General features: G+C 50.4%; 1 protein-coding gene across 2 annotated transcripts; it reads left to right on the top strand.

Moving 5' to 3' along the window:
• Positions 1–2,757: 2,757 nt before the first annotated feature.
• Positions 2,758–25,795, top strand: E2F6 (E2F transcription factor 6). Of its 2 annotated transcripts, XM_079791752.1 has the most exons (8): positions 2,843–3,100; positions 3,905–3,945; positions 9,145–9,199; positions 13,151–13,367; positions 14,886–15,041; positions 16,660–16,774; positions 18,448–18,598; positions 20,322–25,795. In XM_079791752.1, exons 3-8 carry the CDS (start codon positions 9,157–9,159, stop codon positions 20,357–20,359), a joined length of 720 nt encoding a protein of 239 aa, XP_079647878.1. In that variant the 5' UTR covers positions 2,843–3,100; positions 3,905–3,945; positions 9,145–9,156; the 3' UTR covers positions 20,360–25,795. The 2 variants fall into 2 exon arrangements, with proteins under 2 accessions (XP_079647877.1, XP_079647878.1); XM_079791751.1 differs by lacking the exon at positions 3,905–3,945 and having other exon boundaries at positions 2,758–3,100.
• Positions 25,796–26,377: the final 582 nt, after the last annotated feature.

Genomic DNA, 26,377 nt, shown 5'->3' with positions numbered 1-26,377 from the left:
CACAATCTAGTCACCTCTCAGGAGCCTTCTCAAGGATCGGCACAGCAAATCAATCTGCTGCCGTGTCAAATCCTGCCTCTGCCGCTTCCTGGCCAGGATTTGGAATAATTTTTGTAATCTTCCTGATCTGTAAATTAATTTAAAAAAAAACCACACCCCTCTTTCAGTTCTGATATAAGAATTGAATGAGAAAAATGCACGAAGAACATTTAGCAGAATCCGGATGCTGAATTCACACCTCACTTATTCCAAGTAGCCACTCCTGGTCTGCAGAGCTTGCCTTCTCCCAAACTCTGGTTGGTAAAAGCATCTTTTTCTTTTTTTTTTCCTTAAATATATTTTTATTGAATTATCAGAGAGGTAGGGAGAGGGAGAGAGAGATAGACAAATCAATGATGAGAGAGAATCATTGATTGGCTACCTCCTGCACACTCCTCACTGGGGATCCAGCCCCAACCCAGGCATGTGCCCTGACCAGACCAACTCTCAACTGCTGAGTCACGCTGGCCAGGCGGTAAAAGCATATATATATATATATATATATATATATATATATATATATATATATATTTAATATATTTTATTGATTCTTTACAGAGAGGAAGGGAGAGGGACAGAGAGTTAGAAACATCGATGGGAGAGAAACATTGATCAGCTGCCTCCTGCACACCCCCCACTGGGGATGTGCCTGAAACCAAGGTACATGCCCTTGACCGGAACCGAACCCGGGACCCTTCAGTCCGCAGGCCGACGCTCTATCCACTGAGCCAAACCCGTTAGGGCTAAAAGCATCTTTTAACTGCTCTGGGAAAGTCTCCATTCTGCAACAAAACCCAACCTTCTAGAGACTTCCCCTACGGCCGTGGTCGGCAAACTGCGGCTCGCGAGCCACATGCGGCTCTTTGGCCCCTTGAGTGTGGCTCTTCCACAAAATACCACGGCCTGGGCGAGTCTATTTTGAAGAAGTGGCGTTAGAAGAAGTTTAAGTTTAAAAAATGTGGCTCTCCAAAGAAATTTCAATCGTTGTGCTGTTGATATTTGGCTCTGTTGACTAATGGGTTTGCCGACCACTGGGGCAAGGGTATCCTTTATTTCAAGTCATTCATTTAGCAAACTGAGCACTTCTATTTGCCAGAGACTGTGCTACGTGCTGGAGATGTGAAAATCAGAGAATGCCTCTGACCTCCAGAAGTTTATGGTCTAGTGGGGAGACGGCTTCCCCCAGAAGCTCCCTGCCCCACCCCAGGTGACGTGAGTGAAACCGCTGCGAATCCCCTGGCTCAGATGCTGCCCTCCACCCTGTGCCTACCGCATCCCATGCCTTTCTGTTTCAAACGTGTGCTGGTTCCTGCTCTAAGTAATCTATAGTCATGAATTCATGTAATCCTCACAACAACCCTGTGAGGTAAGTACTGTCATTATTCCCATTTAGCAGAGGAGGAAACTGAGGCACAGGGCCATTAAGTAACTTGCTTCAGGTCTTGTACATTTAGAAGGGGCCAGGATTTGAAAACACATCTTAAGGCTTCTCTTTACCCATCTCCTCCCCTGGAATTTGAGATGGAGTCAAATTGTGCCAACTTCAGATAAATATCTCCTGTGCTGGGTGGAGGTGGGTAAAGGCAGGGGCGGGGGATGGGGGACATTCAACAATACAAAAAAAGTTTGTTTAAATCCTATATAATAAAAGCCTAATATGCAAATCGACCGGATGGCGGAACGACCATCACTATGATGGCGGAACGACTGGTCACTATGATGCGCACGACTGGTCACTAAGACACTCAACACAGGAGCTGGCCCGGGCCCACAAGGGCCCAGGCCGGCCAAGGTGGGTGCCAGCAGGGGTCCCCCAATCGCTCTGCCAGTCGCCCCACAGATCGGCCCTGATCGCTGGCCAGGCCTAGGAACCCTATCCGTGCACGAATTTCGTGCACTAGGGCTCTAGTAATAATAATAAATTAACATCCCTGCCCCACTCAGAACTTTCAGATCCTATTGTCCTTAGTGTCAAGAATTCCAAGGAACTGCCCTAGCCAGTGTTGCTCAATGGATAGAGCATTGGCCTGCAGATTGAAGGGCCCCAGGTTCGATTCCAGTCAAGGTCAAGGGCATACATACCTGGGTTGCAGGCTCGATCTGGGAGACAACCAATCGATGTGACTCTCTCATATCGATGTTTCTCTGTGTGTCTCCCCCTCCCTTCCACACTCTCTAAAAATCAATGGAAAGCCCTAACCCGTTTGGCTCAGTGGATAGAGCGTCGGCCTGCGGACTGAAAGGTCCCGGGTTCGATTCCGGTCAAGGGCATGTACCTTGGTTGCGGGCACATCCCCAGTAGGGGGTGTGCAGGAGGCAGCTGATCGATGTTTCTCTCTCATCGATGTTTCTAACTCTCTATCCCTCTCCCTTCCTCTCTGTAAAAAGCCAATAAAATACATTTAAAAATAAATAAAAAATCAATGGAAAAATATCCTCAGGTGAGGATTAACAAAAAAATAAAATAATTCTGCGGAACAACTGCAGTTTCCCGGCCCCTGTTTTCTGTGCGCTCCCCCCACCCCCACCCCTTTCACCCTCCATCCCCTGCCCGGTTCCCTTCCCCTGGATCCCAGCTCCACCTCTTCCTTTGCCCCCGCCATCCTCTCCTGGATTCCGCCGCCGGGTTTTCGCGGGCTCCGGCCTCTGGGAGAGGATTGGCGCGCGGGGCGTTCCGGCGGCGGCGCGCCTGCGCACTGGGGGCGGCGCACTGCGCATGCGGGGAGATGGCGGCCGGGCGCCCAGGGAGCCGTGGGTGACCCTGCTCTCCTCCAACCCGCGTTGTAACTCCGCGGCCGTGGGCAGTGCGGGTCCGTCCGCGGCCGGGCCCGGCGCGCCTCGGGACAGCCCGCGGCGCTGCTCCAGCTCGGCTCCGGGGCCGGCGCGTGGGGGCGGCGGGCGGCCCGCCCCGGAGAAGGCGGGAGACCCGCGGGGGGCGCGGGCGCGGGGCGGCATGAGTCAGCAGCGGCCGGCGCGCAGGCTGCCCAGCGAGCTGGTGGACCCGGCCGAGGAGACGGTGCGCCGCCGGTGCCGAGACCCCATCAACGTGGAGGGCCTGCTGGTGAGTCCGCGGACGGCCGAGTCCCGAGCGCCTGGGGCTCCGCGCGGGGCGGGATGGGGGGGGCGTCGGGTCCCAGGCTCGGCCGCCTCCGTCCCTCCGCGGGGAAGCTGGTCTGAGCGTCTCCTGGATCGGGACCCCCCACCCCCACCCCGGGGCCGGGCCCGCGGCTGCACCCCGGCCCCCTCTGCTTCCCGCCCGTGACAGACTGTGCACCAAACCGGCCCTTCGCCAAACCCTGTCGCCTCCTTTGAGCACGAACTCTCCAAAGTGTTCTCGGCCTCCTTGGCACTCCCTTCGGGGTGCAGAGCAGTGGCGGGGACAATGGCCCAGCTTTGCGTTAGAAAGCCTTGCTTTCCCGCTTGCCCCGCACCTCGGTGCACCCCTGCCAGCTCTCGTGTTCCTCTCCCGCCGCCTCTCCCCTCTCCTGTTGGACTGCAACCCCTGAACAGCCTGACGGCCTGTTTCTGCCGGAAACTCCCACCCTTCCCACCCCACCGTCAGCACAGTCTCTCCGTCCTGTCAGGCCGAGAAAAGTGGGCTCCTCTCCTGCAGAAGGTTAATTCCTCTTCTTCTTGCCCTAGACTTGACGCGATGTGTTTTTCTCTCCTAGGTTCTCAGGGTTGGGGTGAACCCCCTTCATTTTCCATTTCTCCCCATGTTTCCTATTTCTCTGCTGATTTCTCCCCAGAACTGGTCAGTAGGCCCAGGCCCCAGGGGGACTCCGTGCACGGAAGTAGTTGAATGACAACGGTCTGACTTCATTTCTCACAGCAGCCCTAAGAGATGATTGTTCTTGTCTTACAGTTGCCAGAGTAGACCTGGAGGTGTGCAGCGGCTTGCCCAGGGTAAGGCCGTAGGTAGGAGAGCCTGGGTTTGACCTCACTGTGTCTGATTCCAGGTGATAAACTCCTGACTGCTTCTTTAGCGATCCTTCCCATAATTCCATCTATCCTCCCATCTTCTGCATCTCTTCCCCTTCATAGCCAGACTTGCTGGAAAAACAATTATTTGCATTCACTGCGCCCACCCGCTCGTCTCTCATTACCACCTTCACCAGCTGCCGGGGGCTCCGCCCTCCGCCCGGCTCTCGGGCTGTTCTAACCAAGGTTGCAGACAACATTGTTAGTTCCAGAGGATACTGCCCTCCGTATCTCTGCCGTTTTGATATGACGGACGACTTGTTTCTGTTGGGAACTCTCCAACTGTTGAATGGCTTCTTGAACACCACGTACCTCGGTGCCCCATCGACTCCGCTGGCCTCTCCCGTGCTCCTTTGCACACTGCCCTGCCCATTCCTTCCGTGCTGGTGTCATTCAGGGCTGTCTTCTACCCTCTGCGCACTCTTGGCGTGGGAAGTCATTCGCCACCACTCTCGTGACGTGATGTGACGTGATGTCTGTTGCCCTCTATAGCGGTGGTCTTTGTCTTTGAGACTCTGATAAAAGCTCTGCGCTCTCACGATAGATAAACCACTTGATTTTTGCATTTAATATCAGAAGGTATGCACACCCCTGAAGTCTTAGATATTCTTCTTACCCGCTTCATTTCCGTTACCAGGTCATAGTAACTCCCGGATCTGCAAAGCCAGCTCAGAGCCTCTCAGCTGTCTCCTAGAGATCTCTCCTGGGATTTGAAACTCTCATACCTAACATTTAACTCATGTCTTCTTGCTAAGCAAGCAACAAGTTTGCTATATCCTATCTAATCCTGCCTAATAAGTAAATGGCAGCACACTCGCCGTATTGCCCACACTCCCACGCTTGTCCTAACCTAAGCGTCGTCCTTGCCTTTTCCAAACTGAGGCCCTCCACCTTCCAGTCTGGTTAAAAGTAATCACCAATACTTGCCCTTTCTGGCTGTCATCTATTTCTCAGACTGCTGCAGCGCCTTCCTAACCAGCGTTCCTGCTTGTGTTGCCCAGTTTTCTATCCATCTCCTTATTCTTTTGGACCCTCACGTAGCCACATCCCCCCTTCCAAAAAAGCTGATGTTTTTTTCTTCCTAACACACTTTTCCTTGTTCTGTCCCACCGTTCTTCGGGTCTAGATTTATAGGTTCTTGCCTGAAGGCTCCCCTGGCCGCTCAGCACTGGGTGAGCGCGGCTCCCCGGCTTGCTTCCCCCTGTGAAATGTGTGCTCTCGGGGCCTGGGTGTGCTGACTGTCCGTTCACTGTTAGTGTCCAGCACATTTGGTGCCTCACAGACAGGTCCGGTAAATAGCCGTTGAGTGAATGCAGCAGGTACTCTGTAAATGGCAAATGCTTGATGTGTGTGTTTATTTTCCTGTCTGTAAGATGCTGATTCACACACCTATCCCAGTGCCTTTTAGCTGGCTAAGGACCGGAAGTATTTAATAATTAAACGCACAGAAGCGTATTGCTGTGCAAAGGTTCGTGATGTGTCTGGCTGCGTGTTTGATGTGCTCCGGGTAAAGGCTCGGACACTGGGTTTTGAGAAGGGAGAAAGTAGTGTTGTTGGAGGGAACTTAGTCCACACATTGAAAAACAAGGGAAATTTAAGAGAGTGAGGGAAACACAGTTGCCTTGGAGAAAGGCATTTTTCAAAGGGCTCTTAAAGGGATATTCCCCAAACAGGCAACCGGTACAAAGAAAAAACTGTGTCAAGAAACTTTTAACCAATTTAGAGGCAATGCTTAAGATGTTAGCCCCTAAAACTCACCTTTTATTAATTTATTTCTTCTCTGAGATCTCAGATTTGAAAGGTAGGTCTTTCGATGTGGGACTTGGGCCGCAGTCAAGCAGCTCGGAATGGGCAGGCTCGCCCCAGGAGGTGCGGGTCCCGGAGAGCTGGGTGCACGATCATCCTTAGTGATTCTCAGATGGCGGCCTCGGCCTCCTCGTTCATTTCCCACCTCGGACGCTTCCAGGCGAGGCGATAGACCGGACCGAGGCGAGAGGGGTCGGGGGGTGGGAGGGCAGTTCTTAGGCAGCCCAGTCATGGGGTTTGACTACTGGCTCTGCCTTGGCATCCCCTCTGGGGGTGACCTCGGAGTAACCTCTCAGTGGGACTTCCTTAAAAGAGTAGGACCGGGATGCTGCCCCCACAGTGGTGGGTTGCCAGGACTGGAAGCAGCATCTGTGGTGGTACATGGGCAGGTTCCATGGAGATCTGAGGGAGCATTCCTCAGGGCTGCCTTCTAAAGGCACTGGGAAGGTGAAAAATAGCGGGTTTTAGACTGCCCGTGAAACGCAAGGCACAGGCATCTGACCCGCACTCCAGACATAGGACAGCTGCTCGGCCGTCCCGTCCATAAGGAAGATGGCAGTCACAGAGCAGGAACTGGTCCGCCTCCTGTCAGAATTGTGGGGTCCGGTTTTAACTTGAACCATCTCTGCCTTTTCAGTCCACGCTGGCAGTGTTTTGGCTGATATAATTCTGTCAGAACTGAAACTTGTGGTTCACTCAGTAGATCAGCGTCCCACCCACAGATTTCTTCAAGACAAACCTTTACTTTGGTGGGGGGGTCTGTGAGGCCCCCCTGGAACTCTCAAGGACCTTAGTGTGACAGGTGCGCCCTGGGGGTTAACCAGGAGGCGTGCAGGCTTGCCCGCGCCTTAGATTCGCTCTTTCTCGGAAGTCATGAACTTTTAGCTTCTGGAGACGCTCAAAATGTTTAAAGTCACTACCTTTTAGTTTAACGGGTCTTTCCTCCGTACATTTTACTGTGAACTGCAAGGGAACACCAGCTGCCACCGCCCACCCTTTGCCCGGCAGTCTCCTTAGTGAGATGACCGTGGTCACCTGCTGTCCACGCAGCTGCGGTGCCGGTGCGGCGCCTCTGGCTCAGCACAGCCAGGTGCCCGCTGCCAGCAGCACGCTCCTCCCGCAGCGCAGCGAGTCCAGGCTCCCTGACGCTCTTTTCCGAGACGGCTTGGGCTTGAGCAGACTTGTCGGTGATCCACTGTGGGTGTGTAAGGGAATGAATGCCCCTGAGCTGCACACGGAATTCTTTTTTTTTTTAATATATTTTATTGATTTATTACAGTGAGGAAGAGAGAGGAATAGAGAGGGATAGAGAGTTAGAAACATCGATGAGAGAGAAACATCGACCAGCTGCCTCCTGCACACCCCCCACTGGGGATGTGCCCGCAACCAAGGTACATGCCCTTGACCGGAATCGAACCTAGGACCTTTCAGTCCGCAGGCCAACGCTCTATCCACTGAGCCAAACCGGTTTCGGCTGCACACGGAATTCTTTAGGCAGCTGCAACTTACCCTCAGGTGGTTCCGAGAAAAAAGCATGTGGGACAAAGCATGATAAAGTCAGTGTGAAAAAAGAATATTTGGGTGAAAGGGATGTGGCTTTTTTTTATTTACTTATTTTTTGGGGTCAATCCTCACATGAGAATACTTTTTCCATTGATTTTTAGGGGTGGGAGAGAGAGAGAGGCATTGATGCGAGAGAGGCACATCGATGGGTTGCCTCCCGGTCAAACCTGGACTGGAGCCAGGGATTGAACCTGCAACCCAAGTACGTGCCCTTGGCTGGGAATCGAGCCTCGACCATTCAGTGCTTGGGCTGACGCTCTACCCCCTGAGCGCACCGGCCACGGCGGGAGGTGGCAGTTCTTAGCGCTATTGCTGCACCTTTTCTGAAGGCTGAGATGGTTTCAAAATAAAAAGGGAACGGGTGACCCAGAGGCGCCTCTGTTATTCCTCAGCTCAAGCGGCAGCCCCTCCCCGCTCCGCCTTGTCACCGTTTTTTCTTCCTTACAAGGGCCTTTCGGGGTGTGGAGCGCCAGTCTCTCCCGGGTGAGGTGCATGCTGTGATCTGGGGCTAAGTGACTGGTGATGAGGAGGGATTTTGCGCACCCCAGCAGGTCTACATTTTTCTGTAAACCCTCACACTCAGTTACTTTTACAGCATAATTCTGTTTCAGTGGAATGACTCCATATCGAGTTAACTCGTTAATAGAGGCTGTCATCGTGTCAGACCGTATGGAAGCCTGGTGCCAAGAATTGGTAACACGTCCGCAAAGAGCTTTGTAGCCGCTCACCTTCAGGCTCCCCGGCCCAGTCTTGGCGCTTTTCCTCCCATACTTACGTTCCCAAACCATGAGCTTGACTATGGCCTATTATTGTTCAGAAGTCCGTGATGACCTCCACTGGTTGTAACGGGAAGTCTAAACTCCTTCGCCTGCTTTCCTGTCTCCCATGTTGAGCCTGGTGCTAGCATGCCCTTCAGGACCCCGCCAGGGGTCCCTGCCCTGGGAATCCTGTCCCTCGGGGAGCACCTCGTAGAACTACCTCGGCTTCGCTGGGCCTATTGGGGGCCAGGTTTTCCACGGAGACAAGAGCTACCCCGGGGTGATCACAGCCTGACTGGAGCCACCTCATGGTACTTGGTTCCAAGCACGCGGCTTACGTGGGCTCCTGTGCGCGGCGTTGTCAGGTTTACGTGAACCCTCATGGTCTCTAAATAGCGAGAAAACCGCGACGTCGATGTGGAGCCACCGCTTCCTGGCTGTTCAGGAGTCAGGAAGCCTGGGTTCATCGAACACAGCGCTGTGCTGGGCCGCGCAGGAGTGCCCAGCGGGGAGGTGCCGCTCCTGGTACGCTGCCGGGGACGCACGCCGCCTGGGAGAGGCCTGGGCGGTCTGTGGGAGCCCCTCAGGGAGCCCTCGCTGACTGACGTGCCTTGACCTCGGCCAGCCCTCCAGCGTCAGCAGCGTCCTGGTGGCCCTGCTGTTTCCTTCTCCCGCAGGATCTGAGGAGTCCAAAATGGATGTCCACTCAGTAACATGTTCTCACATCCGTGCTTCCTCTCCCTCCTCATCCCTCCTCCGTTCTCTCTCGAACCACTTTAGGAAGTGAAATCTAGGACACTGTCAGAGGTGGTTACAGTTAGACTGGATCTAATTTGGAAGAAGATCAAGTTATAGGTGTTAACTAATGTCTGGTTTTCTCACACCCCAATTATTACCCCAGAGTGAAAAAAATCTGTATATTTTCCAGTAAAATGCGGCTCATGTGCATTGTTGTCTTTAAGTTACTGAGTTAAATTTCTCTGTTTCTTTTTTCCAGCCATCAAAAATAATGATTAATTTAGAAGATAATGTACAGTATGTGTCCATGAGAAGTAAGTTGATTCTTGAATAGGTTTTAGGCTTTGAAGTTTGAACTGTGATTTAAGTGATGTATGTTTAAATGTACATGAGTTGATGAGAGACTAAATAAGATGTATTATTTGTGCCCTGAAACGTGACCTCGGCGTTTCCTGAGGATGGGGGCGGAGGCTGCGCACGGTGCCGCCGTGTAGGCTCTGCTCGCGTCCCCACAGGCCCTTCCTCCCGGCTCCGGGACCTCCTGTCTCCTCTGGCCCCTGCCCTGGGCGTCAGTCAGGGGAAGGGGGGGGCTGCCGGTGCCCCCGCTCCCATCCCGGAAACGGTCTGAGTGCCCCCTCCTCGCTGCTCCTTCCCGTGTGCTGTTCTCACCGGATGCACAGCGCGTACCCGACGCCCGGGCACAAACCCCAACGCCAGCCCTGCCGTCTTCCTCAGCCCGTCATCTCCCTTCTTGGTCTCGGGTCTCACCTTGGGGGCGCCCCCTCTGCCCACACCGCCAGCCTCGGGGCGTCTGGCATTCATTGAGCTCCACCAGACCGGCCGGGTGAGCTCTGCAAGGACGGCCACAGCACCCTTCCGGTGACGTGTGGGTTGTTCCCCATTTGGAGACGGTAAACTGAGGCCCAGAGGGGTTAAGGAGCTGGCTCAGCCCCACGTGGGCTCTGACTGAGGCCCACAGTCTAACCACCGAGCTGCCCTGCTGCCCGCAGTTCAGGTCCTCCCGAACTGACGTGGGCCAGAGCCGCCTCTGAGGCCCCGCTCCCAGGCTCAGCCCCTGCTGCCGGGCTTTTCTAGGACAGAGAGGGGACTGCGATGTCACTCAGCCTGACCCCTCGCTGAGGCTCTGTGACCTCCAGAGAAGGCCCCGACTCCCCACCCACTTGGTTTACTCATTTGTGTGAAGTTTATAAGCCACCTCACACCCTAGAAGGAACGAGGCAGGAGTGATGGACAGGGGACGGCCAGGCCCGGGGAGGCCGCCTCTCGCTCCCCTGCCCAGCACCCTGCGGCTCGCCCATCGCCGACGCCACTGCCCGTGGGCTCCCTCGCGCTGTGTCCGCAAACGCTGCTCTGTCCTCTGCCCTGTGTGTCCCCCGTCAGAGTGGGAGGACACCTTCCCCGTCTTTCTGTTCTCTGTCCCCACATCTCCCTGCTAGGAGGCTTCCCAGCTCCCCTCCAGGCCCGGCTTTATTGCATCCTAAGTAACTGATACCTCGCTATCCCTTCCTCAGGCATTGCCATCGAGTTCCTTACTAGACGACGGAAAGCTTTCCGTGTGGAGATCTTTATAATCATTATCTCCCGTCAGCCACGATCAAGTTATAGGTGTTAACTAATGTCTGTTCTTTATAAAAGGACTAACATCATAGGAAACTTGTCCTGAGCTTATAATACTATGTCTTGCTAGTAATTTAGTTTAATTAAATGCATGGTTTTTATTTTATTTCTTTTAGTTTATTTTTTATTGACTTTAGAGAGAGAGAGAAACATCAATGTGAGAGAGAAACATTGATCAGTTGCCTCTTGTGTGCACCCTGAGGATCGAACCCACAACCTTTTAGTGATTGTATGTATGCTTTTTAAAGTTAGACTTTCTAATTTGTAATCTTCCAAGGTTCGTTGTAGAATTGGTACTTTCTTCTAGTTATACTTAAAAATTTTTTAAATTTCTTTTTAAGCCTGTTTAATCTCAAGTATAGGCATGGCCTGCACAAAGGAGACATTTATGTTATAAAATAGGTGCTTTTGGAATAACCACATGCTCTTTAAGCTGCGTGCGCCATTGCAGCAGTTCTGATGGGGCGCTTCTGATTGAGGTGGGATGAATATTTCTTTTGAGGCACGCTGACTGGTGTGCTGTGGAAGGAGAGAAACAGAAAACTCATATACTCCACACTAGAACAGCTACGTGATTTGTAAATTTATTTCCTCTGCACACCAAACCGTAAGAACTTTTCAGTATCAAATTGGGAAAGATGAAGAGAATTATAACATTCAGTTCTGGCAAGTCCTCACACACTGCCTCCAGTAGGTAAAATCCACAGCCTGCCTAGCAGGTTTATCAGTACATATCAAAATTCCTTTAAAAACGCCCTTTTATGCAGCAGTTTCACATCTTGTAATTTATCTAAAGGAAAGATGCATCTAAAAGTTTAGCTACAGGGAGATAGTGTGCAAAATCATCAAGTTGTAGACAATCTGAATTTCCAGTGTAGGGATTAGTAAGTGAATATTCCATGCAGTTAAATATGATCCAGCCATAAAGAAGTAAATATCATGCAGTCATTAATAGAAAATGCCCTTTTCAAGTTTTATTGAAAATAATTGGCATCGTGACTGCATAAGTTTAAAGTGTGGAGCATGATGGTTTGACTTACCTGCATTGAAATGATTGTGCAGTCGGATTATTTAACATTCACCATCTCACATAGATGTAATTAAAAGAAAATAAAGAAATTTCTCCTTGTGATGAGAACGCTTCGGATCACTCTCTAACAGCTGACTGTGTGAGCCCCACAGCAGTGGTGCCGAGTCCTCCTGCTGCTCATGGCCTTCGGGCAGAACGGCATCGGTCCCCAGGCAGGAGGTCACGGGCTGAGTTAGAGAGCGTGCTGAAAACAGTGTGTTCCCATGTGTGTTCTTAGAAGCTATGTATATATCGGCACACTCGTGTGTGTAGGTATGTGGAAGGACAGGTGTGTATGAAAAACTAAAAACATTAGGTAGGTAAGTGAGAGAATTAAAGAGATTCCCCCCCTTTACTTATCTGTTAATAAAGGGCAGTGAATATTATAAAAGAAGACAGGTCTGCCACTTTTCCTCAAGGTATAGCGTCATTATCCTAATAGAAGGTCTAATATTTGAGCTCTTTCAAAAACTTCATCGGACAGGGTTCCACCGTAGCATGTGCAGAATCTTGTGAAACAGTTTAAAAATGCCAAGTTCCTGCCTGCCTTTGCTTTATAAAGAATTCCGTAACTTGAAGGCCAAATGAGAAAGTTAATTTAAAAATCATTTCTAATTTCATTCCTTAGAGTGGCGTGGATACAAATGCAGACTCGCCACGTTGGCAGTAGCCTCTAACAGTTCACGTGTCCAGTGGAAACGGGTTGCATGCTTCAAATACTCCTTTATGTGTAAAGCAAGTATGTCAAACTCAAAGGCTAACGGGGGCCAAATAAACAAGGCTTGAGTGTATGTGGGCCACAAAAAAAACAAAAGCTTCAGTTTTCATAGAAACGTGGGTTTATTTCTATAGAAACATGCAGAATACAAAGGGCTGAAATAAGTGAGACATCGTTAACATAAAATAATAGAACATTTCAATAAAAATTAGTATTTTTTCTTGAACATTAACTTACCAGACACTGGATAACTGCACAAACTAATAAGCGTCATGCAAATAGACCTATTTTTCTTGTTCTCTGAAAGCGAAATATTTCTTGTTGTGCACACCAAACAAGTCAGTCCAAGACTACTGACGTGGCCATCGGCTGCTAAAATATTTGCTGCTAGTATTGGTGGAGAGAAATGGGGTGCCTGCGCGTAAGGCACGTAAGGGAAATGAATGCAACACAGTTATAGTCATCAGTCATTAGTAGAAAATACCCTTTTCCAGTTTTATTGAAAATAATTGGCATTATTGTAAAAGCAAAGTTATGAAATTTTTATTAAAACGTTTCTTACATACTGTTATATTGGCTGGGCCGCAAAAATATTCGTTGTGGGCCATGAGTTTGACATGCTTGGTCTAAAGCCTTTTGTTACCTGGGATAGGCTAATTTTTATCCCCTTTGAGAAATCTATTTCATAAATCTTACATAAAAATTAGCTCTGATTTGATCAGTGTATAGAATTTCTGTAGGTGTCTGTGCTTACTAATCAAGAGGAAATACATTATTTTTAATGAGTTTAGAAAGAAATGATATTTAAAATTTTACAAATGGGTTTGTTTTGTTTCCCAGAAACTCTAAAAGTGAAGACACCCCGGTTTGATGTATCACTGGTTTATTTAACTCGGAAATTTATGGATCTTGTCAGAAATGCTCCTGGGGGTATTCTTGACTTAAACAAGGTTGCAACAAAACTGGGAGTACGGAAACGAAGAGTGTATGACATCACCAATGTCTTAGATGGCATCGACCTGGTTGAAAAAAAATCTAAGAACCACATTCGATGGATGTGAGTTGGCTTCAAACTTTTCATGGCTTTTTTCCTTCTCATTAGGTGACAATGCCATGCTTAAAACAACCGGATATCAGCAGTGTTTCATGAAAGAAAACTTGACTTCTGTTAGAAAAGGCATTCTATAAAATCTTTTTACATTGTCCCACAAAATATATAGCTATTTTTTCCTACTTAAGAGTCATAGACAGTAGGATATTATGGATAAGTTAAATGGAATATAATTGGTTTTAAGATACTCACGTTTCAAAGTATTTCTTCAGTTCATATTGATGACTCATATCAGGGGGAGTCAGGTGAGTTTGTAACACAGTGGTTCTTGCATATAGTGTAATAGACACTTAGAGCCCAGGGCTGTCTGTGATCGCTGCTCTGGAGGAGAGTGTCAGCCACGCCCTGCTTCCCCCCCGCCCCGTGAGGATGATGCGGATAGGCGATGGATCACACTTAGAAGCTCATGGCCCTCAATGGAAAAGGGTGGACTTAATGTCGAAAAGGCAGTTGCTAAAGACAACATGTGATGAGGAAGGAGCACGTGAAGGAGGACCTTACCATACAGATGTAGGCAGACTTGGGTAGATGTTGGGGGGCGGGCTGCACATGCACGTGAGAAGAAAGCTGTTAGGCTTACATAGGCACGTGGTTTGGGGACTAGTTCGAAGCATACAGTAGGAAACAGTCCCAGCATGTAAGTACATAGAGACCTTTCAGGCAAATGAAGCTACCGACAAAGATCATAAAATGACTCTAAGTAATCAAAGGTTATTAGAAGAAGGTGGGGTTTTTTCAGTAGTACGGAAATGCAGATTGAATTCTAATTTGAATGTGCTTACTAAATAACATTAAACAGCACGGGGGGGGGTAATATCATTTGTGTTCTGAATCACTAATGGGAATCAGGTTGAAAGCTAGCAAGGAGAAATAGTGGTAGCAGTCTCTTCTGTCTCTATTTTCATTAAGCTTGAAGAAGAAAAGAGCAGTTGTTGCTCAGGTCATATAGTGGGTTAGACAATAATAAAGAAAGTTTTTTAAGAACAATGAACATAATCACTGTATTCAGGTAGAACTAGATGTCAGATGCACAATAGGGAAGAACACAGACTGGAGCGTTGAGCAGAGGGACTGTCCTTCAGCCGGTACCTGTTTCTCATGCAGGAACTGAGGGACTAAGGTCCTAACTTGGCAAAGCCAGGAGGTGTGCACTAGAGCTGAGCGTACACTGGGCTCTGTTGACTCCTAGTTCAGTGACCATCTCAGTAAGCTTGCCCTGCCTCTTCATTAAGCTTTCTGTGGGGTTATGACGTGTTTAAGTCCCTGTGAAAGGGACTAGAAATGGGGACAAAACCCAGTTTGTGGAGGGAGAATGATGGCGATCTATAAGGGAGGGCACAGGTGAAGTCAGAGTGTGGCCTGTGGGAAGCGCTGATGGAGACGCTTGGGGAAGGCGGTGACCCGTCTGCAGCATTCTGCCGCCTCCTGGTGTGGCTGACGGTGGTCTTGTCGATGCTTTTCAAGAGGAACCGATCTCAACAATTTCGGAGCAGTGCCCCAGCAGAAGAAGCTGCGGGAGGAGCTGTCCGACCTGTCGGCCATGGAAGAGGCTCTGGACGAGTTGATTAAGGATTGTGCTCAGCAGCTGTTCGAGTTGACAGATGACAAAGACAATGAAAGATATCCTTTAGCTCTGTGCCTCTCCAAAGCTGTCTCCTTCCAGAGCGCTCCCTTAGTTAGTCGTCAGCTTTTGGGGGGGGGGGGGGGGGGCGGGTATTCCATATAGTTAAGAAACAAAATTGGATTTTTAGAAGTTAAAGTGAGTAAAGGTTTAGTCATGTAGCCTAATAACATCCTGGCCTGTAGCTGCTCGGTGTGGCAATGGTTCCGGTGAATGCTAATCCTGGCCTAAGCCGTGCAGTAAGGTGCCAGGGTTGACATTGCACTTAAAGTTAAACTAGTGGGCACTCTTGTTCCCTTTCGGGGCCTGGCCACTATCATCAAGGTAACAGACTTGTTGGCTTCTGTGAAGGCCTATTTCCCCTAACTTCTCCAGCACATTTACTTCTGAAATGGAACGAGTGGCCATTGAAATGGCACCTGGACTGCCCCCAGGCCACAGGCGGAGGCAGGGAGTGTCAGCATTCTCGAGCTCAGTGTCTGGATCAGAGGGAGGCTTGTCTGCAGCTGATCTTTGGTCTCCTGAGCTGTTTGCTGCTGGCTTCCCTTGGTAGCACCTTGGGGAGGTGTTAGCGACAGAGCTGTTCTGTGCTTCCAATTTATGTAAACTCGACAGCAGTCTAGGCTGCTGTTCAGTAGCTATAAAAAGGAAAGACATTGCTAACATTACTACACTCAGGAGGTCTGTGGAGTAAAAAAGAATGCTGGGGTAACCCAGTAAAACGTGCAATTGTTATAATTTTACTCAACACAGTAACCAGGTACAAAAATTCAGGTAGTTGGACAAGAAATCCCATAAGTAGGTGCTAATCTTGAAAAACTATATTCTCTAAGTTGATTCTACTTTTTTTTTTAAATATATTTTTTATTGATTTCAGAGAGGAAGGGACAGGGAGAGAAAGATAGAAACATCAGTGAGAGAGAATCCTTGATCGGCTGCCTCCTGCATGCAACAACCGAGCCATACCGGCTGGGCTGTTTCTACTTTTTACAGATTTTTCCACCTTTATTTTAAGGGGTTCTCATCCCTTAAACTCTGAATAATTTTCCCTAGAGGTTCTTAGAGTGAGTTCTAGCAGTGAATAGAGGGAATGGGTTTGGGTGGGTGGACTTGATACCTTTGAGTTGTGTTTGTCTTTATTAATATTTTTCTCCAGAAATTGTCGTCAGAATCACAATAGTACAGTTTATTTTTTTATTTTATATTTTATTGATTTTTTACAGAGAGGAAGAGAGAGGGATAGAGAGTTAGAAACATCAATGAGAGAGAAACATCGATCAGCTGCCTCTTGCACACCCCCTACCGGGGATGTGCCCACAACCAAGGTACATGCCCTTGACCGGAATCGAACCTGGGACCCTTGAGTCCGCAGGCCGACGCTCTATCCACTGAGCCAAACCGGTTTCGGCCACAATAGTACAGTTTAAAGGAACTCTAAGTTGAGTTACAAATGTAGAACACTAAGTTATGAAATACGAATTATGTATGAAAGTATTTTTGCCAACTGCCCCCTTAATTGTTTGTAATGTTCTAACATTCCACTCGCATTCCTGTGTTACAAGAGCTAAGTTACCTCCCCGCAAAGCCGACCCCTGCAGGTCCTTGACTGGTTTTCACGCTCGCGTACGTGACGTACCAAGACATCCACAGCATCCGCGCCTTCCACGAGCAGATTGTGATCGCAGTGAAAGCACCGGCGGAGACCAGACTGGACGTCCCAGCCCCCAGAGAGGTAGGTGACCTGCATTTGTAAGGGGCTTCCCGCCGGAGGGGCACCTGCTGAGGCGTGCTTCTTGGCGCCTCGCTGTGGCCTCGCACGCACACTGGTCCTGCTAAGGCCCTGCTCACATTTTCACTGGAATCACACAGCAAGCTCAGCACGAGGAACCTGAAGCCTAGAAAGATGGATGAACTTCCTCACGGTCAGAGTAAGAAACAACCAGACTTCAGCCCAGAGCGTTTGTCGTCAGAGAGTCTTCTTAGCTGTTGGTCTATAAGCTCTTAGAGGAATCGCCAGGAATTGGCTGAAGTCTTGAAGTTCCAGAAGGAAACCTGGTGTCAGCCAAGGCTCTAGGGAATTAATTCACTAGCCCAGTGGTCGGCAAACTCATTAGTCAGCAGAGCCAAATATCAACAGGACAACGATTGAGATTTCTTTTGAGAGCCACATTTTTTAAACTTAAACTTCTTCTAACGCCACTTCTTCAAAATAGACTCGCCCAGGCCGTGGTATTTTGTGGAAGAGCCACACTCAAGGGGCCAAAGAGCCACACGTGGCTCTCGAGCCACAGTTTGCCGACCACGGCACTAACCCAACTCAAAAGACGGGTGAGGAAACTAGACTATTATGTTCTACAGTAAAAATGGAAAGTTAAGTTGCCCCGTGAATGAAAATATTACTCTCTCAAGCTGCCAGTGCTCAGCACACTCCTCCCCTTGCAGGGACGTGTGTGTGAAAGGTCATTGTCATCGGAAGGGTGCGTGGTAAGGACGGAGTCAGAGCCAAGGAGTGCGGCCGTTCCTGGGACAGACCGCCGGCTCTGGCAGGCTGGTAGGCCCTGGTGCTCAGTGATGCTGTGGGGTTGCCTCGCTGTAGGGAGGAGGACTCAACACCCACCTCCTGGTCCCCAGCAGGCACTGTCCCAGTGGTGCAGGTGCGCTCCAGCTCCCTGTGGGCCCGGAGGCTGCGGGAAGGGCGGCACGTGGTCACGTGGTCCTGAGGCCGCCGCGCTGCCTCGCCCGGGGCTCTGCTCCGAGATCCGGGCTGTGCGGCAGGGGCGGTGCCGCCGTGGGACCCAGCCCCGCCCACCGCACGGACGGGAGGAGAGAGACGTACAGTCGAACCCACTCCCAGCCAGAACAAGGAACCGCTTCTAACGGGAGCTGTTCCCTGAGAAATAGCAGGATTCTCTGTGGAAGCTCCAGCTTCCTGACAGCTCATGGACTCCAGAGGCTTAAATGGCATGAGGTATATTTTGTCTTGATCTCAGCTTCTTTTTCAAGTGGACAAAAGAGTGGTCTGTCAGATAGCTCTTCACTCGAAACACCCTCACCACCTGAGACCACAGGGACTCTCGGTTTGTCTGTCATCAAGACGCTGGGCGTGGCTCACGCGCAGGTTCCTGGGAGGGGCCAGTCAGCCCTGCGGGAGAGGTGGGCTCTGGAGCACAGGCGCGCTCAGTGCGCGATGGCTCGAGCCAGTTTCTGTGACCAAGGAGCTGTGTTCATGTGACTTGGCCAGTGGATGTAATGCCGCAAACACTTGGTCATGGTTTTCTCCAACCGAAGGGCATTCTCTGGGTTTGCACGTCCAGAAACGCCCCCCGACACTGGCAGTTCTGTCCAGTAGGTGAAGGTGCCGTTGGGATCCTCCGGTTGACGCTGACGTTTGCGTGTCTTTGCCAGGACTCCATCACGGTGCACATACGGAGCACCAAGGGGCCCATCGACGTCTACCTGTGTGAAGTGGAGCAGGGTCGCTCCGGCAGGAAGGCCTCTGAAGGTGCAGGGCCCTCGGCAGCTAAGAAAAGCAAACACTCCAAAGAGCCTGACAGAGGTAAGCGCGCCGGTCTTCTGGCCGAGGGAAATGTAAGGTTCTAGTGATTTTCAAATTGTATCTGGGTGATGTTGCTTAATAAAATTATATAGGTTTCAGAAAAATATTGAGGATACAGATAAGTGGAAGCATATACTGTGTTCATGGATAAGAAGAATTAACATCGTTAAAATGCCAATACTACCCAAAGCAATCTATAGATTCAACGCAACTCCTATCAACACACCATTGGTGCATTTCTCAGAACCAGAACAAACAATCCAGAAAGTTACATGGAACCGCAAAGACGCTGAAAGGTACAGCAACCTTGAGAAAGAACACAGTTGGAGGAACCGCACTGCTTGGTATCGGGTAGTATGACCTCAAGGCCATGGTAATCACAACAGCCTGGGACTGGCATCAAAGCACAGGGGTCAGCGGGACGGGACAGAGCCCAGAAGTAAAGTCACACCTTCATGGGCAATTAACACTTGACAAGGGTGCCCTAGCCAGTTTGGCTCAGTGGATAGAGCATCGGCCTATGGACTGAAGGGTACTGGGTTCGATTTCTGTCAAGGGCATGTACCTTGGTTGTGGGCTCCATCCCCAGTAGGGGGCGTGCAGGAGGCAGCCAATCAATGATTCTCTCATCATTGATGTTTCTATCTCTCTGTCCCTCTCTCTTCCTTTCTGAAATCAATAAAAAAATACATTTTTTAAAAAGAATTTTGACAAGGCAAGAACACACAATGAGGTAAAGATAGTCTCTTCAGTAAATGGTGTTGGGAGAATGTTAGACGCAACCATAAAAATTTTACAAGAGCCGAAACCGGTTTGGCTCAGTGGATAGAGCGTCGGCCTGCGGACTCAAGGGTCCCAGGTTCGATTCTGGTCAAAGGCATGTACCTTGGTTGCAGGCACATCCCCAGTAGGGGGTGTGCAAGAGGCAGCTGATTGATGTTTCTCTCTCATTGATGTTTCTGACTCTCTATCCCTCTCTCTTCCTCTCTGTAAAAAATCAATAAAATCCTATCTAATAAAGACGGAATATGCAAATGGACTGTAACTCCATGACAAAGATGGCAGCGTCCACTGCCAATAAGGAGGGAATATGCAAATTGACATGACAAGGCGAGAGGCGGAAGGCGGCTCCAGGCCGGAGTGAAGGCGGTGCCAGCAGCCAGGGGAAGGAAGGCCTATTCTTGCACGAATCTTCGTGCATCGGGCCTCTAGTGTATTTATAAAAAAAAAAAATTGTTTACAAGAAAACATAGTAAAATCTCGGACATTTCACGTTGCAATATTTTTTCTGATCTATCTTGGGGAAGGGAAACTAAAAAAATAAATAAATGGGACTACATCAAACTAAAAAGTTTTGCACAGCAAAGGAAAGCATCAGAAATATGAAAGCAACCCACTGCCTGGGAGAACGTATTCGAACAACTTGACAGTTACATTCCGTGTGGCTTTGATGAGAGTAAAATCTTGGGCTCGTGGTTGTCCCGTGTGGAACCAGGGAGAGGTCTCTGGCTGGAGAAGGCTGTCCGCAGTCTCGGGCGGGTGCTCGCGCGTCCACGTGCCTTCCAGTGTGTTCTTGGGACGTGGAACGGCAGCCTCAGGCCATTCACATGGCGCTTGACCAGGGTTCTCCCATCTTTTTTCTGCATTGAATTGTGTGCTCTGTTACCTGGCTGCTTTTTAAACCCTCGTTAGAAGAATTCCTTTTGTGTTGGTTATTTTTCAGAAGAAAATCCTCCACAGCAAAGTGAAGTGAGTGACTGATGGGAGTTGGTGCCCGTGTGGTGAGTGGCTTTGGAGCGCCGCGCGGATGGTGACGCACCGAGTGTGGTCCTCAGCGATCGGTCACTGTGAAGTCCCCCTCAGGCGGCAGCACCAAGGCCAGTAGTGCCTCTGAGGGGCTCGCTGCTTGGGTTCCGGGATTCTTGTGGTTTCCACAGTCAAAAACAGCTCTTTTTATACTTGCTGCCTTTTGTCAGTGACCTAGATGTCCTGCCACTGAAGTTCCTTCCGCAAAGAGTCTCACTCACCCCGAGACGGTCAGTCCTGCGTGGACGGCCTCCCTTCAAGGATCATGTGTCGTCATCACAAGAGCAGTTGCCTTACCCGAGGTCACGTCTGCATTAGCTGCTGCGCAGTGGGTGGGCGTGCACACGCATCTAAATGTGACGTCTTTGTACATATCTGTATAATGCTTAGATTGCTTATGTGTGTCTCAGTGAGTCTCTTCGCCAATGTACAGCCAAAATCATGTATATATGGAAATTAACAGATTCTCTAATCTGTGGTATCTATAACTTATTAGAATCCTCTGAAGGTAAAGATCATGGGTTTAATTAGAGTTTCAGTGTGATCCCCGTGGGGGAGGGGTTCAGGCTACCTGCAGTGACTGTGTCTGAGCAGACCGGTGGCATCGCCACCCCTTCAGGGACAAGAGTGGAAAGACCATCAGGTAGTGGCTTAATGAGCGTGAGACAGGAATTCGGTGACGGGGGCAGCTGGCCGCTATTCTGAGCGTTTAGCCAGCAGGTTTGTGACGTTCCTCTGCAGCCTGGCTCCTCGCTCAGAGCGGCGCATCTAGGCCTTCGTTGTCCTCTGCCCTCTCTCCCGCTCCAGGCCCTCTCCAGGTACCTAGCGATGTCTACCTCACTGGCAAATCACGTGCCGCCTGTGCCTCAGCTCACTCGAGTTACCGTGAGACTGTGAGCTCCTGGAAGGCCTGTGTCTTCAGTACCGCTCCGCCCAGAGCCTGGCACAGTGCCCACACAGACATGTGCTCAGTAGCCGAACAAGCCCGCAAGTGAGTGGATTGTAAAATTACACAACATCCGTGGCTTGTCTGCCACACAGGATCTTATGAGCATCACTCAGATTTATATTTTAAACGTCTCTTGCTTTCAAAGAAAAATTGGAAGCAACTTGAAATTAAGATCATGTATAAAAAGGTTTAAAATAGGAATCACAATATTGAAAAATAGTGCTGACTGCTTAGGATGCACATACCTCTGCACTCCAGTGGCTTTTCCCTGTGCCCCGTGCACGTGGCCTCCTCCCCCCAACAGGGCCCCCCCCCCCCCCCCCCGGCTTTCTCTCCAGGCCTGGACTGCTGGGAGTGCTCCGTGTGGGACTTAAGCAGGAGTGTATATAGGTCAGGTCTCAGTGAGAAGATTGGGGCTGCAAAGTAGAACTGACAGCTGTCGGTCTACATGTGAGGCCAGAACCCTGAGGAGGAGGTCATCTAACGCAGCCGTCACCAGCCTTTCGGACCTCCCGGACCACCGGTTGGTGACGGCTGATCTAACGGGTACAGCAGGAGAAGAGGAGAGGCCCTGAGCATCTGCGTTGAAGGGGAAATAGGAAGAAAAGGACTTTCCTGAGAAGGAATGGGGGGTGGGGGGTAAGGAAGGTAGTCTCCCCAAAAACCAACAAAGCGTGGCCAAAGGTGATGCATTGTTTCTGAGCAGCAGTTCCGTACTCGCGAAACGTGACACGTGTTCAGCTTTACAGATCGGTCTGAGGGTAAAAGAGATCATGTGAACAAAGCTCTTTGTAACCATAGACGTGTGCTATAAAGGAATGCTCTCCATCGCCCGGTGTCCCGTGTGTCTTCTTAGAGCTGCTTTTGCAGCCCCGAGCTAGCTCCCAGCCCTGCCTTCCCCCAGCGCTGCTGTCTGGGCACTGTCCTTCCTGCCCTTCACCCCTTCCGAGGCCGAGGGTGTTCCCACTTTCCAATCTCACTGCTCCCCTGCAGGCCCTCCCCCCACTCAGCCCGCCTTGGTCTGGCGGCTGGGCCTGCGACCCACTGCACCCACTGCACTCCCGCCCCTGCCTCTGCTCTCAGCCTCTGCCTGGAACTGCCCCTCTCCCTGCTTTCAAAGCCACAGCCTCCGACCCCCGCCCTCCACCCCACCCCTCGGGCTGCAGCCCCCACAGGGCATTGGGTAGCCACCCACCCTCCAGTCGGCTTTCCCCACCGTATCTCCTGCTCTCGGTGGAGGGGCCCAGCCCCCCCCCCCCCCCCCCCCCCCCCCGGCTTATGTTCCCCACATTTCTGTAGTGTTGGGTACGTTTTTGCCGGAGGAGAAAAGTGACCTGGCTTCAACCCATTCCCAAGAATTTGAAAACGAAGCCTGACTTCAAACACACAAACCGACAAACTGGATTTGCTCTGAAAGGAAAAACGCCTGTTCCAAGCTCCAGCGCACGCTCGTGCCCACGTGTCCCTCCCTCCGCAGAAGAGGACGCCCGGCCTAGCCTAACCGATCCGTGGGACACTGCCATCTAGTGGGGAACTCAGTTACTTAGATTTCTTCACCTGCTTTCAAGGAAGCAGGTGCTAGGCAACAGCCTTCTTAAAAAAATTCCCGATCCCATTTTGTTGATAAAGTGAATTGATACTAATTTTTATGCATTAAAATTTAAATGGAATGACGGGAAGAAAAGTTACATGCCTATGCCGAGTTTTCTGTTCTTCCCATAACCTAGCCTCCAGAGACCTTAATTGTCTTGACACCCTCACAGCATCACGCTGGTCCGTGACGTTCGGCCCCGTGGTCAGGACGCAGCAAATACCATAGATGTTCTAGTGAGATGTGTGCCAAAGGTGGTAGACAAACCCAGTCTTTTTTTTTTTTTTAATCTTCACCCAAGGATATGCTTGTTTTTTTTAATTGGTTTTAGAGAGGGAGAGGGAGAAACATCAGTGTGGGAGAGAAACATCGGTTGGTTGCTGCCTGTATGTGCTCCAATCGGACCAAACCCTAAGCTGGGTGTGTGCCCTGACCAGGAACCAAACCTGCGACCCTTTAGTGCACAGACGATGCGTAACCAGCTGAGCCGCCTGGCCAGGGCAACAGCCACTCTGGATACCAAGTACTGTACCTGCCAGGGTCCAGTAAGAAAGCCCTGGTAGCCCTGGCTGGCGTGGTACAATGGTTAGAGCACCAGCCTACTGACCAAAGGGTCATGGGTTTGATTCCCAGTTAAGGGCATGTACCTGGGTTGCAGGTTCGATCCCGTGGCCCTGATTGGGGCACAGGCAGGAGGCAACCAATCGACGTGTCTCTCTCACATCAATGTTTCTCTCTCACCCCCTCCTTTCCACTCTAAACATCAGTGGAAAAATATCCTCAAAAAAAGTGTTCGTGCTAGAAAAGAAATATTCGTTCAGACTTAAAAGGAACATTGGAATGTCGCTCAGTTAAAGCCCTTCTAGAAGTGTCCGTCCAGCCCGTGGTGACTTATTCAATCGCATAATCTGGTGAGTGACACCGGCTTGCTATTTATAACGAGGCAGGCGCCCCATTGCTGAGCACTTGTGAGCTCGCGGAAGGAGCTGCACGTCCCGTCCAGTACTTTGCAAAATTCTTTCAGACCCTCTCACGCGAGCTTCAGTGGGAAATGGCATCACCAGCCAGGGTGGCTGTCTTATATTTAACTTTGAAAATACACTTAGAATCCTTTTCAAGATTAGCCATTTTTCCTCAGTTACGCTGCTGGGTTTAATTTGATGCAAAAGGAAAATCGGGTGGTAGGTAGACGTTGTATCATGTTTGGGCCGTGACTAGCTCATGCAGGGGCCTAGATCTGCTTTTATGACTCCTCCTACATTGATTAGTTACGGTTATTATCTGCTCATCTTACTGAGCCCTTATCGCATGCCAGTCACTGGAGTGAGGGATATAAATAGTTGAGTTTCCACATTATCTCGTCAGGTAGGTATCCTGATCCTCACTTTAGAAACGAGAAAGCTGAGGCTTGAGGGCAAGTGGCTAGCCGGCCCAGGGCCACACAGCCAGTCCACAGGAGAGCCAGGATTTGGGCCCAAGAGAGTGACTCAGTCTCAGATAACCTTTAGAAACAGGTGACGCCTGGCCTGCATGGCTCAGTGGTTGAGTATCAACCTATGCACCAGGTCACAGTTCGATTCATGGTCAGGGTACATGCCCAGGTTGTGGGCTCGATCCCCAGTAGGGGATGTGCAGGAGGCAGCTGATCAATTATTCTCTCTCTTCATTGATGTTTCTATCTCTCCCTTCCTCTTCTAAAATCAATTAAAATATATATATTTTTAAAAAGGTGACACCCATGCCAGGTACTGTGGGTTTTTTATTTGAGAGAGAGAGAGAGAAACATCAATTTGTTTCCCTTATTTATGCTCTGATTGGTTGATTCTTGCCTGTGCCCTGACTCGAGATCTAATCCGCAACCTTGACGTATCGGGACGATGCTCTAACCAACTGAGCTACCCAGCCAGGGCCAGGCTATGTGGTCTCAGCATCTACAATGTTTTGGGCTCAATACTGTAGCCATGAGGAAGTGTCTTAATCTTTGGACAACTCTTCAGAAGTTGTGGCAAATATTAACTATCCAATCGTGACAACCATACTACCTAGTTCCATTTCTTTATCACTGATCAGTTCTCTCCTCCTCTGACCGGTGCGTGTGGGTCTGAATACACACGGTGTCACGAGACCAGGTGAACGGGGCCCCCTGCCCGAGCACAAGGGCTGGCTTCTCGCTTTGGTTTCGCAGTTAACACTAATCAGGTACCTCGGGCGGGCGGAGCTGCACAAAGACACACACATGTATTCCAGGGTAACTATTCAGATTTTTAAAAAATGTAATTATTGATCTCAGAGAGGAAGGGAGAGGGAGAGGGAGAGAGAAACATCAGTGATGAGAGAGAATCATGGATCGGCTGCCTCCTGCACACCCCGACTGGGGATCAAGCCTGCCACCCAGGCACGTGCCCTGACCGGGAATCGACCTGGTGACCTCCTGGTTCATAGGTCGATGCTCAACCACTGAGCCAGCTGGGCAACTATTTAGATTTTGACTTATATTCAGTGAGGGAGTTTGGTCTGAGATATTTTCAGCAGACTGACCTGAAATAATGTCACAGCCCATCTGGAAAGTTACCGTTCACGCTTTGAACATGGCATTTTTACTTACACTTCCCATTGCACCGAGCGGCATTTCCAACGTCTTACGAAAACGCGCCGAACAGTGCCTTTTTGAAAAGAGAGTTACGGAAAGTGGGGCAAAGGGCGAGTGGGGTGGAGGAAATGAAGGGGGGAGAGGCCGGAATGCAGGGCGCGCACGGCGGAGTGCGTGCCGTTCACGGCCTCCCGCTTTAAAAATAACCCGGCACGGCCCACTCTCCCAAAAACGTGGCTTCTCGGTCAGGAGTCTCCATCTATTTTTTTCCGGCAGCGGAACTTCTTGTCCTTTTTCCTGCTCGGTGCTCCCTCCCCTGCCTTAGCAAATCTTCCCCTTCGTTTCTGTCCACAGCCATCTGAGACCGGGAAGCGTTAGTTGGGGTTTTTTAAACAAGTGATGGGGAGCATTGGAGGGCTCCCTGGTGAGCTGGCTGGAACATCTGTGGGCAAGCTCGCGTTTCCAGTCCGGGACGCCGGCCGCAGTCCGCCGGTAGAATCCTCGGTCTGTTTGACGTCAGCCCCCGAGCTGCTGGCTCCTCAGTCGCTGGCCGTGCGGGGTGACGCCAGCTGGATGAGTCGTCGTCCCTGGAACACAGCTCACTTGGCACACGTGGACGAAGCTACCACTTGGAGTGGGATCAAGGCCTTTCTTCTAGAAATAGCTCTCACCGCTGCACGTAGCGGGCAGGTCCGAAAGGGAAAGTGTAACCTTTCCCCTGACTCCCTCTCCCGTGAAGATAAGGGGGCCTTAGCCGGTGTGGCTCAGTGGATAGAGCGTTGGCCTGGGGACCCAAGGGTCCTGGGTTCGATTCCAGTCAAGGGCACGTACCTCGGTTGCAGG

The sequence above is a fragment of the Cnephaeus nilssonii genome, assembly GCF_951640355.1.
Source record: "Cnephaeus nilssonii genome assembly, chromosome: 15".
NCBI lineage: Eukaryota > Metazoa > Chordata > Mammalia > Chiroptera > Vespertilionidae > Cnephaeus > Cnephaeus nilssonii.
The sequence above is the reverse complement of the archived record's forward strand: the minus strand, read 5'-3'. Positions and strand labels throughout refer to the sequence as shown.